This window comes from Aplysia californica, unplaced genomic scaffold (assembly GCF_000002075.1).
Source record: "Aplysia californica isolate F4 #8 unplaced genomic scaffold, AplCal3.0 scaffold00586, whole genome shotgun sequence".
NCBI lineage: Eukaryota > Metazoa > Mollusca > Gastropoda > Aplysiida > Aplysiidae > Aplysia > Aplysia californica.
Genome location: NW_004797856.1, coordinates 402,149 through 418,320, shown reverse-complemented (window position 1 = coordinate 418,320; position 16,172 = coordinate 402,149). Strand labels below are relative to the sequence as shown.

At 42.2% G+C, this 16,172-nt stretch overlaps 1 protein-coding gene across 1 annotated transcript; it reads left to right on the top strand.

Moving 5' to 3' along the window:
- The first annotated feature begins 9,179 nt into the window (after nucleotides 1-9,179).
- LOC101850748 (piggyBac transposable element-derived protein 4) lies at nucleotides 9,180-12,379 on the top strand. Its single transcript, XM_005107221.1, has 2 exons — nucleotides 9,180-9,805; nucleotides 12,253-12,379. The coding sequence occupies exons 1-2, from the start codon at nucleotides 9,180-9,182 to the stop codon at nucleotides 12,377-12,379; spliced, it is 753 nt and encodes a 250-aa protein (XP_005107278.1).
- Nucleotides 12,380-16,172: the final 3,793 nt, after the last annotated feature.

Below are 16,172 nucleotides of genomic sequence, written 5' to 3'. Positions count from 1 at the left end.
GACTGCTTACTTTTTCTATTTTGTTCGGTACAGCGCTTTTTCCAGGGCATACCAGTTGTTGTAACAGTTAATCTGATGAGTTACTGTACCTGACCTGACCATCAATGATTTATTTATAGAGGCACCAGCCACTGTTACCTGTACCTCTAAGACAAATAAATGATTTGAGTCGAAAGTTTTACCTGTTTTGTGACAGTTTGCCTCTTTTTCATTGGCCTGTCCCCGTCGTTTTATGCAAGAAAAATTCTGAAATTATGCAAACCGATCCCAAAAATGTGAAATTAGGCGATTCTGTTAATTTTAGCAGAGAATGATAAAGGAAAATAATCTGAAATTATGCAAAAAATGATCAAATTTTGCTAGATTATGCGGGGTGCATAAAACCACGGGGGCAGAGTAAGTCAAAAAGATTTGAGTAGAAAGTTTTGCCTGTTTTGCGATAGTTTGCCTCTTTTTGATTTTCTAGGGGGTCCCTTGGCAACAAATCATCCCAAAATGACCTACTTTTTCAATTTTGTTCGGCACTTTATCAAGGGCATACTGCCGGTAGTAGTAGTAGTAGTAGTAAATCTAATAGTTATAGAAATTACCATAGACGAGACATTATTATTATTTGAGTGGAACGCTTTGCCTGTTTGCGACAGTTTGCCTCTTTTTGATTGGCTTGGGGGTTCTGTGGCAACAGCTCATGATCCCAAGGTGACCTACTTTTTTCTCTTTTGTTTGGTACGCTGCTTTTTCTCGGGCATACCACCAGTAGTAGTTGTTAATCTAATGAGATACTGTACCTAAGACAAATAAAGGATTTTAGTAGAATATTTTTCCTATTTGCTACAGTTTGCCTCTATTTGATTGGCTAAGGGGTCCTGTTTCAACAAATCGTCCCTAGGTAACCTACTTTTTCTATTTGTTCGGCACTTTATCAAGGGCATACTGCCAGTCGTAGTAGTAGTTGTAGTAAATCTAATCTTAATAGAAATTACCATAGACCTTATTATGATTTGGGTCATGACGTGGTGGAATCAGGCGCGCATCAAAATTTATAACGAAATCGGAGAAAAAGGCATTTTTTCACCAGCTAGTACGATTTTAATTTTATCGAATTTTTATTTTTTTGGCTCAACCCCTTCAATGTCCATGTAAAAACACATTTCCATGTGAATTTTACTGAAAAACATTGATTAAAGGCACAAAATATGTCATTTTTATCAATTTTGAAGGTCTCTTTACCAAACTTTGACGACGATTTTCTCGCTAATTTCACCAATGAAACCACGCAACCTCATTTCCTTCTATCGGAAATATTTTGACTTCTACTTAAGATAGATGGATATATTTATTTCATTAGTAGCGAGGCAAATGAAACAGCGTTCAGATGATACCACTAGCTCCAAATACCCCAAAAATTGACGAGTGCCTGATTCCACCGCGTCGTACCGCATATTTGAGTGACAGTTTTGCCTGTTTGCGACAATTTGCCTCTTTTTGATTGGCTGGGGGTGGGGGTCCTGCGGCTGTGTTTCTGACCGCTGTCTTTCCAACTAAAATAACTATGCTGTGTTGCTTGCTGTGTATCTACTCAAGAGTACGGACCGTCTCCTTACCACCACCACGTGCGAGACGAGAGATCAGATCAGCCACCATGAGGAGACTTTCACTGGGCTGGAACAGAAGTTTAGTTCATGTACCTCTTTTTTTTGTCTTTTTTTTTTTTGTCAATAGACTTGATGACATTGGAAAGAAACAACAACCAAAATGCTGTTTGTGTTATTTTATTATATGTATTATTTAAAAAAATTTTTTTTTTATAATGCATGAAAAGTCCTGCTTCTGACTGTGGTGCTCTGGTGTGGTTTGCTTCTTCTTTCCTATCAAACATCTCTCGTCCTTATCTCTCCTCCTTTTTAAAAAATGTTTGTTACTCTCTTGTAACATCTCTAATCTTCTGGCGCTCATACTCATATATAACTTTATGCAGTTGCGAGCGCCGTAATACCTCTACTAAAACTTTTTAAAAACCCAAAAACTAAGACCAAATGCTGTGTTGCTGTGTGTCTACCCAAGAGTACGGAATGTCTATCCTTACCTGTGCCCACGGTTTTATGCAATAAAGTTATGAAATTATGCAAATTGAGCCCAAAAAATGTGAAATTAGGCGATTCTGTTAGTTTTAACAAAGAATGATAAAGGAAAATAATCAGAAATTATGATTATTATGCAAAAAATGATATAATTTTGCTAAATTATGCGGGGTGCATAAAACCACGGGGACAGCTTTACCATGTGCGAGAGATCAGATCAGCCACCATCAGGAAACTTTCACTGGGCTGAGTGTCTTGCCCGAGTGGCGGCCGAAGCCTACTCTTATTGATTTTAGACGACCAGGGTATCTTTATCATGCGCAACTTGCACACGGGCCCTCCGAGGTTTTTCCCTTGTCCGAGAAGGCTAGGTGTAGATCTTTCCTACCAGAAGATCAGGGGTGCGGCTGAAAGACAGCAATAAGAAGGAGCCAAGGAGTAACAGTAGAAAAGCTGCAGAAAGAGCCAGGAGCCCAGAGGAGGGGGCAAAGGAGATGAGGGGTGGGGGCAGAAAGAGGAGACGGAAGCAGACGACAGAATATTGCTAGAGACTAGAGAGCAGGAAAGCAGGTGAAATGAGACAATTTTAGAGATGAAAATTTTTCGGTCATTACCCGGATTCGAACCCGGGACCTTTGAATGAAAGGCCAACATCTTAACCTCTAGGCCTCGAGAGTGTCTTTTTATTTTTGTGGAAGTTACCCTTGTCATTGACAAGATACAACTATTATTACTATCGACGTACGGTATGTGGTGTATTGGAAAGGCACTTCACTGACATATCATACGCAGGAGGCTTGAGGTCCATTTGTCACCAATTTGTGCGTGGGGAGGAAATAATTGTTATAGTGGAGTACATTTATCTGTGTGTTTCAGCCCAGGTTGTTGGTCCAGTCAGGGACGCTCTTTTTTTTTTGGTATGTGTCTTTCGGCGCTCGAAACTGCATAAGGTCGTATGAGCGCGCCTCCTTAATCATCCAAATTGTGGCTGTGGTGGTGTAAAAAAATACATTAAAAAAAACTAATAAAACTATTAGTTTTAGGATGAAAGACGTTTTGACAGAAAAGAAAGGGCAAACCACTTCAGCAGTACAACCACCAACCATAGACCAGCAAAAAAAAATTAAAAAACGATAGATGTGTGATAGGAAAGAAATAGCAAACCACACCAGAGCACACGCCAACCACCCACGATCACTTTCCAAAACCAAACAGAAAAAAAAGGAAAATCATTGAGGTATTATTTTATTTTTATTCAAATAACTTCATTCATAAACAGTTAATAAACATCAATGGTATGTCATAATCATAATTATTATGTACACAAGGAAGTTTTAAAGCAAACAGAGAAGTGGCAAACCCTCCCTGAACCTGTCATGTTTGTACACAGAGGAGTTATGTGAAGGCTGCCACTTCAACACAATAGGCTACATTCATGATGATACTCTTTTTTTAAAAAAAGAAAGTGTTTTAGTTTTACTGCACTTGCAACACAATAAGATTAGAGGTGTTACAAGGGAGTAACAAACAGAAAAAAAAGAGAGGGGAGAAGGATGATAGATGTTTGAGAGGAGAGGAGCTATTTGAGGGCTGCCACAGCTATTTGAAGGCTGCCACTTCAACACAATAGGTAGCATTCATTTTTTAAAAGACCCTATCCGTACGTCGTGCTTGACTATCGTATCCATACGACAAAGGAAACTCTATGCCACCACTTTCCAAAGAGGAAATTTACTCGTTGATCCGATTCGTACGTTTCGCAAAGCAGTCTGTCAAAATGATGTTTAGTTTAGTATGGGGTTTTACGGCGCTCGCAACTGCATAAGGTCATATGAGCGCGCGAAACACAAGCTGGTTGCATTCGCAACAGTTCACTGCACGGTTGGTCAACTCGTTGACTTTAAAATGTTAAAATATTAAAAAATTCGGTGTTTACAGAAATGCTGAAAGTTTCAAAGAGAACTTCGCACTAGAAGTATTCTAAATGGAGAAGAATACAGGGGTGAAAAATGCTCTCCTTAAATTCTTTACTTCTGAATGCAGTGATTGCAAAGCTGAAAAGAGAGAGATGGCCCCTCTGCTAAAATCATTCACCACCATCCCCCAAAATCATCTACTGACAGTACTGGTGCCTCCAGCTCTTCTCTGTGCACATCGACAGACAGAGGAGATTTTCAAAAGCAAGAAAGAGTGAAAAAGAAAGCAAAATCCCCTGCCCCTCCTCCTAAAGTATCAGAGAGCTCAAACAAGAGAAAACTATCTGTTGCATCAGGGAGCACAATGCCTGCACTGCAAACAAGTAAAAGAAGATAGGTGCTGACCCCAAACTCACGAAACCAAAAATCAGTGAAGTGCAGGATAAATCAAGTGGAGCTACAACTACAAGACCTCAGAAAATTGCTCCCTCCTTGACCTCCACCATGACCAAGGCTATCCGTTGTTTTCTACAGTTTTCCATTTAAAACTTTATTTTTATATTTATATTATTATAGTAGAGGGTTTTACGGCGCTCACAACTGCATAAAGTCACATATGAGCGCCAAGGGGTGGGTGTCAACAGAGAAATCTTTACAGAGAATCAGACTTACTCTGCTCTACTCTCTAGCTATAACAGCACAAGGTCTGCTTCGACTATCAAGGCACCCCGGAAATAGCGGGTCACAAGAGACTGACAAACATACAAAAGAAGTAGAGGGAAAACGACAATAGTAAGGATTAGGAAGAAAAAGCAGCAGTTCCCTGTTGTAGATCAGGCACAGTTATGAGCGTGACATGAATCAGCTCATTTACAATTCTACTGTGCTTGAACGAGAAATGTCCCCCCTTTGGGAACAGCCTAAAGACACTTCAGTCAGTGGCACTGCCCCGGGGGGTCCGATCCATTGGTTACTCAGAAGTCCCAAATGAAACAGCCGAGACACTTTTAAAGAAAAGCATAGACATGCTGGATGGACTGAGTGACGTGCACTGCGACATTCAAGAGACAGCTGACAGAGGTGAGGTTTTCAAAAATCTCCTCTCAAAGCAGAAAGTGAAAGCTCTTATGAGCGCAGAGCTGTCAACATGAAGCTATTTAACAGGAAAATGCTGGCCTACAAAAAAGATATAATCGGTGAGGATGCCACGGTACATTTTCTCTACTGCAATGCGCACTTTCTTATTGGACTTGCAGATTCCATGCTGCCGAAAAAGCCATTCGCATCACGGAAAGGGAGCTTGAGATGGAATCAGGCAAGTTAGTTAGGACAGCCCAACCAGCCGTCCAAAACTGGTGAAATGGTATAGGTTTAACGCCCCTATCAACACTATTAGGTTATTTAAGGGGCAGGACCTCCAAGTTTAACGTCCGTCTCCGATAGGACTTCCAAAATTGGAAAGAGGAAGAAACTTCAGCAAGCCGAATTATAAGGACAGCATCGGACCTCTTTGGACCTCGAGGAGACGAGAAAAATGGCTGTCGAGAGGAGTGGCTGGCCTATTGAGACAGAAGTGACATTAAATCGCATTTCACAAGCTACAAAAGTAACAGGTTCAATAACCTGTCCCAAAATGCTGTGGCAGTGTTGTTTCACCAAAACCAAGCCCTCGATTTTCTAAAACACTTTGTCAGTCATTCAAACCGTAAACATCACAGTGTTTCGGTTTCAATTGATTTGCAGGATCGTTGATGGACAGCCAAACCCCTTACGGACAGTTCCCCGCACACGTCAAGGCAATGGATGCTTCATTGAGTCGATGGTTCTCTCAACATTTTAACATATCAGAACTGCCAGATGAACCACCATTATTTGGGAGTGAGTTTGTAGACACATCAATCATTGCCAGAGAGTTTATTGAATCCAGCGACTGTAACAAAGACTTGATCTCAAAGGTATTCAAAGAAGAAATAATGGTGAAATGGTATGGGTTTAACGCCCCTATCAACACATTAGGTTATCTAAGGGGCGGGACCTCCTAGTTTAACGTCCGTCTCCGATAGGACAGAGCCAAATGGGAAGTTCGTGTAAAGTGCCTTTCCCAAGGACACAACATCGGACCGAGCTGAGGCTCGAACCTGCAATCTCATGATTACAAGTCCGGCAGCCTAACCACTAGGTTACCGACGCCACATTCAAAGAAGTTTCAAGGCAACGCACCAGAGTCTTGAAGAGGCATCTGGCAGACTTTCTTCCTGGAGGTGTGTTTGGTGATGAGATCCCAGCACACATTCAGTCAGGAATGATTAGACACATGTCCACTGACCAATCTCACTGGAGAGAGATTGTTCTGTGACTTGGATTACGATATGACGAAACGAAGAACAGCCAAGACACATCTGAGGACCACGTTGAGCACGTGGAAGCATAATGAAACGTTGAAATTTTCCGACAACAAGTCACCACAAGCCCTCCAACAGACCACGGCCTCCGGACGAAAACATGGGAATGTTCTTAAAGCGAAGGACAAGAAAATTATCAGGGATGTGAGAGAGCAAATTAAGTTTAAGATCAGTGAGAACGAACAGAAGAAACGACAGAGGGAAATGCTGGAGAAGGGAAAGCAAGCGGCACTCCTGACAGATATCCTTGCTCAAACAAGGTTCTATTGTATCTCATGTGATGTGGCTTTGTGCGTTGACAACTGTCTCGAACTCTATCACACGAAATTGGATTATTTTTTAAAGTTTTAGTAAGAGCTTTACGGCACTTGCAACACAATAACGACATATAAGTGCCGTAGATGTTTGATAGGAAAGAAGGAGCAAACCACACCAGAGAACCCGCTCAAACAAGGTACATGTACTATTGTATCTCATGTGATGTGGCTTTGTGCATTGACAACTGTTTCCAACTCTATCGACGATAAAATACTGCCCGCATTCTTTCAACATTCAAAACCAATACAAACACTATCAACATCTCAGAGAAAACATGGGGGGGGGGGGGGGGGGGGAAACAACGAATGTTTAGTCCACATTGACTTTGCAGAGAACATTACATCGGTAAACTTCACAAAGAGATACAGTCAGTTCATTTTGGAGCTTCACAAGTCCAAATGACACCCCTCACGGGCTGTTACTTTACGGCAAGAAAAGCAAACCGCGTTCTCTTTGAGGCGTGTCAGATAGCCTGCAGCATGACCCCTACCTCGCCAGTGTGGGCGTACTTGAGGACTGTATAGAAAGAAATCAAAACTAGCTACCCTGGTGTGGACACGGTTCCTTTTTTCAGTGATGGACCAACCACACAGTACAGGCAAAAGATGAACTTTTATTTATTTTCTACTGAGATCTACAACATGGCAACATGGGATTTAAGGGGGGGGGATGGAACTTTTTGGCGGCGGGACACGGCAAAGGTATCCCAGATGGTGTAGGTGCAGCAGCATAAGATAGAGCTGCAGACAACAGGGTACTACATGGGACAGACATTCTGAACAGCAAAACCTTCGTAGATCAGCTGGCAAGAACACACACTTCAGTGAATCTATATATGTGAGGCAGCGTGGTGGAATCAGGCTCTCGTCAATATAATCAAAGTGAAGAAACTTGCATTTTTCCGCAGGTTTGTGAATTTCTTTCAAATTTTTGTTTTTTGACCCAACACCTTTCATGCCCATTAAAGAACTCATTTCTGTGTGGATTTTTCTGAAAAATGTTGATTAAAGGCACAAAAAATTGTAAATTTTCAGTTACCGCGGACTCTTAAGCTAAGGAAATAACTAATCTTTGGCGGCCATTTTCTCACTAATCTTACCTCTGAAAACAGGTGACCCCACCCCCTCCTTTTGCAAATATCTCGACTTGTATTCAAGATAAATGGATAATTGTTTCATTCAAATAAAGACAAGTGAACAAGCTTTAAGATGATACCAATAACTCTACACGCCCTAAAATTGATGAGAGCCTGATTCCACCACGCTGCCTCACATATGTTATCAATGAGGAGGACACCAAAGCTGTTGAAAAAACAGACAAAAAAGCAAAACTCTGAAAACTATCCCAGGAACTATGAAGCTCCACCAAGTAATTCTTGTCGCCCCAGTGGTCGTGAAGTATAGGGATGTAAGTCGCACTTGCTCTGATACCCCTTGTGCAGATCCTATTCTTCGTGGGTACGCCCTAACACCTTGGTGCTCAGAACACATAACAGGTCTCAAACGTCTGCTGGGACATTTGAGTTACCCACTTTCAGCACTTTTTAAGGACCCCCGGGCAAGTGTTGAGTTCCTGTGTGCTGTCAGCATTGTGGACCGTTTATGAAGCCACAGCACCAGAAAATAGAGAGAGAGAGAGAGAGAAACGGAAGACAGAAGATGGAGAGGTATGGGGGAGAAAAGTCACACTGCGGCTACTGAAAAGAAATCAGACAACAAAGCCTCCAACACAACAACAACTACAACAGAAAAAGAGTTTTCCCAACATTTGGATGCCTTGAATTAAATGCCAAACCTTTCAAGAGTTGAAACAAAAATGTTCTGGACTAACACTCACAGGCATAGACAAGCCAAAACAGCTGTCAAAGGAAAAAAAAAGCAAGCTTTCAGTAGACCTCCAAGCACAAGGCAGCTATACCCCTCTGACGTGCCCGGTCCATCACGACTTCCTGAGAAGGCCAGCGCAGAAATGGCGATTCGATTGCCTTCCTCCTGGGTGTGCAATGCAAACGCAAGCATTTTTTAACACGGTGACGACAGTCATGCTGCAGAGATGAGGGTGTGCATCGTTCATAAGCTTGCCTTAAATCAAGAATACTACCTGAACAAAGGCAGTAATACAAATGACTTATTTTAATATTATGCTTGTACTTGTACGTGTATCCATCTCACTTCATTTCTTTCCAGGGCACAAAAGGAAGTTACGGTAAAATGGGCATATAACTTATATTATAAGAGCCGAAGAATAGAGGTGTTACAAGAGAGTAACACACAAAAAAAAAAAGAAAGAGGGAAGGACGATAGATGTTCGATAGGAGGAAGGAAGGAGCAAACCACACAAGAGCACCCGCCAACCACCCACAAGGTGTAAAGTGAGTTCTCATGCAAACATTAGAGCTCAAACAAGGCAGCGTTTCGCGACAGAATGCATGGCAGTTATACAAAAGGCTTGGCAGTAGAAAAATGGACAGTGCTTTCAAAGGCCGCCTTCGTTTCAAGGTGTACAACCCCAAAAAACCAGCCAAGTTCGGAATAAAAATTTATGAAGTCTGCGAGTCTGAGTCTTGGTATTTGTTGGGTATGAATGTTTACACTGGGGGAGAAGCACAGGAAACTTTTTCTTCTTTGGCTGGTTGGTCAGAGGAGTGTTGTACCACAACAAAGCTTGTGGTAGGATTGCTCGCATACTGTGGGCTGCTAGACAAAGGGCACCATGTCTACCTAGACAATTATTACGTCTCACCGGAACTCTTCGATGAGCTGCATTTACTTGGGACTGGTGCATGCGGTACAGTGAGAACCAACAGGAAAGAAATGCCTGATGCCATAAAGAAAAAAGCTGGTATCAAGCTCTCACAAGGAGAAACAATTTTTAGGCAGAGAGACAACTTATTTGCCCTCCGACATACGGACAAGCGTGACGTTCATACGCTGTCCACCATCCACGACGAAAACCTCGTCACTCTCACCAAAAAGGACCATGAAGGCAACCCGATCGTTAAACCTGAAGTGATGGTTCAGAATGTAAAGAACATGGGAGGGGTGGATCTCAGTGACCAACTTATGAAGAACTATGCGTGCATTCGGAGGTCTGTGAAATGGCGGAGGAAATTTATCATGCATCTTTTTTTGTGCTACATTGTGCAACTTCTACATTTTGTACAAGAAGACAGTGAGAAACCCTGTTGACCACTTCGAATTTAGGAGCCAGATTGTGAAATCTTTGCTGTTGGCTGCACCAGGTAACCCCGGACCCCCCAGTAGTGGCAGAGAGTTATCTGGGGTGCCAGAAAGTTATCTGGGGTGCCAGAAAGTTATCTGGGGTGCCAGAAAGTTATCTGGGGTGCCAGAGAGTTATCTGGGGTGCCAGAAAGTTATCTGAGGTGCCAGAAAGACTGAACCGAAATTTTCCCCATTTTCCAAAATATTGTGAGCCGAAGCCCGGAGACAAGTGACAGAAACCGATGAGAGACTGTGTTATGTGCAATGTTCCCAAATCTGTCAGAAATGGCTGTAAAAGGACACAAACATCATTTGAATGCAAGCACTGCAAGGTTCCCCTCTACATTCCACAGTGTTTTGAAGCTTTTCACACAAAGTTGGAGTACAAACCGAGAAACTAATGGATAATTTCTCGTAGATCAGGAAAAAGTGAGTACAAATATTTTTGTTTGCTCACTAAATGTTGTGTTCATGTTATAGTTCATTCATTTCTCTTTATTTTGGTGCATGATGTATGTCTCTATCTTTTATTATAGTATTTTTTTAATGACTTTTTTTTCTAACACCACTGGGTTACAACAGAATAGCCTCAAAATAATCCGCCCGGTGAGGGGAACAACTATAGCCTTTTTTTTGTTTTTGTAAAGTGTTTAACGGCGCTCGCAACTGCATAAGGTCATATGAGCGCGCGGGACACACCTAATATTTTCAGTTGGTAGGAAATTTTGAATTTTGCCCGGGTGGCAGCCAAAGCCTACTCTTATCGATTTTAGACCACCAAGGGATCTTTAACCTGTGCACCTTGCACACGGGCCCTCCGAGATTTTTCGCCCTTGTCCGAGAAGGCTAGGTGTAGATCTTTCCTACCAGAAGATCAGGGGTGTGGCAGAAAGACAGCAGTAAGGGGGAGCCAAGGAGTAGCAGTAGAAAGGCTGCAGAAAGTTTCAGGAGCCCAGAGGAGGGAGCAAAGGAGGTGAGGGGGTGGGGGGCAGAAAGTGGAAATGAAAGCAGACAACAGAACAACTATAGCCTTGATAATCCACCACCCAAAGAGCTAACTGTCCTGTAAATCTTTCATCATGTCTAGATCTAACTTCACTACGAGCTGAAAAATAATTTTTGTTGTTGAAACAACCTGATTTAGACAGATTCTGTGTGAGAGCATGTGTGGACACAGGTGTTGTGCACTGGGAAAGAGCGATGGGAAAAAAGTGTTAACCTTATCCGTACACCCTGGGGTCATTTTGTACCCCCGGGGTTGTATTCTTCACATTTTAGAATACTTCTAGTACGAAGATCTCTTTGAAACTTTCAGTATTTCTCAAAAAATCATTTTGACAGACTGCTATGCAAAGCATACAAATCGGATAAACAAGTAAGTGGTGGGACAGAGTTCCCCTCGCCGTATGGATATGATAGTAAAACACGACGTACGGATAGGGTTACGTGGTGGGACAGAGTTCCCCTCGCCGTATGGATATGATAGTAAAACATGACATACGGATAGGGTTAAGTGGGGGCACAGAGTTCCCCACGTTGTATGGATACAATAGTAAAACGACACATACAGATCGGGTTAAAGACACAAAATCATGGCTTGCCACAACGTACCAACATTCTTTTAGCAGTAACAAAATCTATCGATTTATATACATATATGTGGCCGTCTGGGATTACCCGTCGGAAGTCGCTGGCTCTAGTCTTGAGCTAGGTGTTTCCAAAGTCAAATTTCATCATTTTGGTCGAATTTGAGTTATTATCATGATTGGTTTCTCCATTCATTTATCTTTCATTTTCTTTTAATCTTATTCTTTAAATCAGTTTAGAAATGTATTTTCAAAGTGTAATTTGAAGCCCCCCCTTTATTAAGGTTTTCAGCACCTATGAGGAAAAATAGCACCTGATTTTGTCTGTCAAACCCCCGATTCCATTACGCGATTTGAACACGCTCATAAAGCAAAACTAGGTCGAGCCTCACACCAAAACAAAGGTCTTTCTTTCTACTTTTTAACTATGACGTTTGCGCATAAATACGTGACATGTACAAGTAGTGCGCATCCAATTTACACAGGTGACCTGTGGTATTCCGGCCGCTTCTCGCTGAAAAGTCCGACATTCTGAGGCATACACTGCCATCAAAAACCCGTTCTGCTCACTTTAATTGATGCAAAACTTGTAACTTTATATTAAGAAAATGGTAATTATATAGTTTATCTTAGTTTTATCAAGTTTATTCATAGACAAAGAAACTTCTCTCCCAAACGCGCGAGTTTTGTTTCACTCTTCACACTTCATGCAGTCTATGAGCGTTCAGGATGGCCAGCTCCGTGTTTAGCACCGCACTTCATGCAGTCGATGAGCGTTCAGGATGGCGAGCTCTGAGTTTAGCACCGCACTTCATGCAGTCGATGAGCGTTCAGGATGGCCAGCTCCGTGTTTAGCACCGCACTTCATGCAGTCGATGAGCGTTCAGGATGGCGAGCTCTGAGTTTAGCACCGCACTTCATGCAGTCGATGAGCGTTCAGGATGGCCAGCTCCGTGTTTAGCACCGATGATGAGATTGCAAAGCTTTTAAATTTAAATCGAGCCGATTCAGAAGCATGCCATGAAGTTGTGGATTCATATTTTGAACCAAGAGATGACGATGAGGGTGATTTATCAAGTGGTGATGAAGAATCTAATTCTGGTAAGAGGGAACTTAGATCTGGTTGTTGTTTCGATACAAACATGTTTGATGTCCACAGGCCTGGATCTCGTAAGTTAGGGTTACTCTCTGTTGAATTTCTGCTTTGTTGATTCAAATTTATAGGAAAAGTGAATAGAAATTATGTTTTTGTTTACAAATCCACCTATCTAGACCTGCATCAGAATTTATAGTCTGACAAATAGGCCTAGACCTAGACCTTGATCCAGATCTAAATCATAGATCTAGATCTAGATCTACGAAAACACTGTATTGTAGGCAGATCTGATCTAGTAGATCTAGTTCTAGTGTCTAGCACTAAACTTTAGATTCCTTGTCTTCAGATGTTTTACTCTATTTATTTTAATTGACTCTTGGTTTGCGTATTCATTTATCTTGTTTTGTTGATATAAAATAGTCGAACAGTCTCTTGTAAATCGGAGACTGTCGTCGCTCGTCAATGATTCGATAACACAACACAACAGCAATAAAAACACTTGGCAATACATAGCTCTAGATCTAGCTAACCGTACATGGTGAAACAGTTTCGTTAATTTCTATTTTTGTTTGGTTGTAATTCAATTTTCAAATGTAGGCCGTCTTTGTTTTCAACAAGTAAGCTTTAACATAGATTCTATATTCATCACGTCAAGTGAAGTTCACTTTCAACTCTTCAAGTCAAGCAATTTAAAAAAATATTATTTACCACCTCAGATATCACTACAGACAGCACTGTGCGTGTGAAGGAGGAAGAGTTTCAGTTAGTGACGAGTGATCTCTCTGAGTCGATCGTCCCTTCGGACCTTGGTGATGTATCACAGACATGTTCAGCTGGCCAGTCTGAGGAACAATTTACGAACATTCTTTGCTCATGTACATCTGATGCTCCTTGCCACTTCAACTTTTCAAGTGAGGATATAGAACACTGCAGAAGCCAGTATGCTCAACTGACCACCTCTGAATTAGACATTGCTCTGCTGGCAAAGATTGAAAGTGGCATTCACTTAGACAGCGAAACAAGAAAGTCGAGAAAAGGTCAGCAAACAAAACGGAAGTGTTCTCCCACGGATTATTACCATCGTGGTGTTAAAGTGTGTAGGGAATTCTTTAAGTATCTTCACTGTGTTGGTCAGGACAGGTTGACAGCTTTGATCAAGCATTATAAAGAAAGTGGTGTTGAGCCTAGGACTCATGGAAATTCGAAAAGGCTACCCAAGAATGCGTTGTCTTACACGGATACTAGGGCTGTGGTGGATTTCATTCTGAACTTCGCTGAAGTCCATGCAATTCATCTACCTGGATGCACACCCAAGAAGAGGGTTTCTGATGTACAGCTCCTCCCCTCTGACTGCACTAAGACGACCGTGTACAACCAGTACAAAGCTGCTGTCGCCGCAAAATCTGAAAGTGAAGGGCAGCATTACAGGATTGTGGAACTTCGTACATTTCAGCGACTGTGGCAGAAGTTACTTCCGTTTGTTCGCACAATGCCTCCTTTCAGTGATCTTTGCTGGACGTGCCAAAAAGGAACCTATTGTATTGGTTCTTCTGCAAATAGGGATGAGGACAAAATGAGGGTCCTGCAAGAATTAGAGATGCACCTCTCGATTGTTAAAGAGGAAAAGGCCTACTACAAGCAGGTTTACGAGGAAGAGAAGTGGAATTTGCCAGCTGACCTACCCCTGGGAAATCACCCTGCTTGTTCATTTGAGGGTACGCACCACGTGTCTTTCGACTTCGCACAGCAGATACACTACCGACAAGATCCCCAGCAACCAGGCCCTATCTATTTCAAGACACCTAGAAAGTGTGGTTTATTTGGGGTCAACAGCGAAGCTTGTGGCATTCAGATCAATTATCTTGTCGACGAAGTCCACAGCACTGGCAAAGGAGCCAACGTCGTTATTTCGTATCTTCACGACTACCTTGAAAATCACAGCCTTGGGGCAACGAATCTGCATCTTCACGCAGACAACTGTGCAGGGCAAAACAAAAACAATCAGATGATGCGGTACATTCTGTGGAGGTGCCTAACGGATGTGGTACATTCTGTGGAGGTGCCTAACGGATGTGGTACATTCTGTGGAGGTGCCTAACAGGTCGGAATCACGTCATTTGTCTCAGCTTCTTGATTACTGGTCATACCAAATTCAGCCCTGATGGAGATTTTGGCCTCATCAAGCGGAAATTCAGACGTACCAAAGTTGACTGTCTGCAGGATATTCTTGACGTAGTCAACTCGTCATCCCAAATGAATGTTGGGAAACTGATTGGAACTGAAAATGGACCGACAGAGGTCCCAACGTACGACTGGACTATGTATCTGACACAGTTTGGTTTTTTAAATCAAGGGGATTAAGTCATTCCACCACCTTCGCATGGACAGGACAGGATCTGTTAAGGTGAAAACCAATATCGACGTCGAGGAACAGAGTTATGACATCGTGAAGAAAATGCCTGAACAGAACACCATGCCAGAGATCATTCCAAAGACAGGTCTCAGTGCTCAGAGGCAGGCCTACCTTCACAAAGAAATACGCCCCTTTGCTGCAGCAGACAAGCATGACATCGTCACCCCTTTCCCCACACTTCCACCAGAGGAGCCCAGTGATGAGGATGAGGATACACCTGTTCCCAAGAAGAAGGCCAAACCCGGCCAAGCAAAAGGAGTAGACCAGAATGTACGTGGCCGAGGACGTGGACGTGGAAGAGGACGAGGACGTGGCCAAGGCCAACTCAGCAAGGCACAGCAATGACGCCAGGCAGAATGCACCACTGTAAGAGATTCAATCTCATAAATTCTTGTTTTCACTCTTCAACTAACCAGTATGTTGTAATCAAATGCTTTGGAATGGTTTGCATGCAATCTTTGTGTTTTACTGACATCATTAACACATGGGGGGGGCTCTCAAATCTGAAGGCCAACTTTTAAGTGCTGTTTTCTCAAAAGTGACTTTTCGGAGGGTACCACACATAAAAGGCCATAACTTTTGATTTATTGAAGATAATCTATTCAAATAAAAAGCAAAATGTTCAGAATTGAAAGCAGAATCCAATATGTAAATAACTCAAAAGTGATAGAGTGACCCATGTGAAGGGATTTCCTGGACAGCCACACATATATATATACAATTTACACCACCCCCCCCATCGTCTTCATTTGTAACATTATATCTCTATTTACAGTATAACAGGGATAGGTCAAATTCATCAGGACCAGCCTCGGAAGTTCGAGGGATCCGTATTTCGAGGGATATCTTACAAAGATAAAGAAGAAGAAAAAACCCCAAAAAAACCGGGACCGCAGACACAGTTCGATGGATGCGTGATTTCGAGTCTTCTGTGTTCGGTCTACCCATGTAATATAGTATATCCACCCCACCCCTCCCCCTCATCCCTTTCTTCTCCCCTTCCAATAAAAATAATAGTAACAACATAAGATCGCACCTTTGTAACAGATTTGCAAAGAGGTAGATGCGCTTTACAACAAGAAATATATTTACATACAACCCCCCCCACCCCCCCAACCCAAAAAGTTTTTTAAAAAATT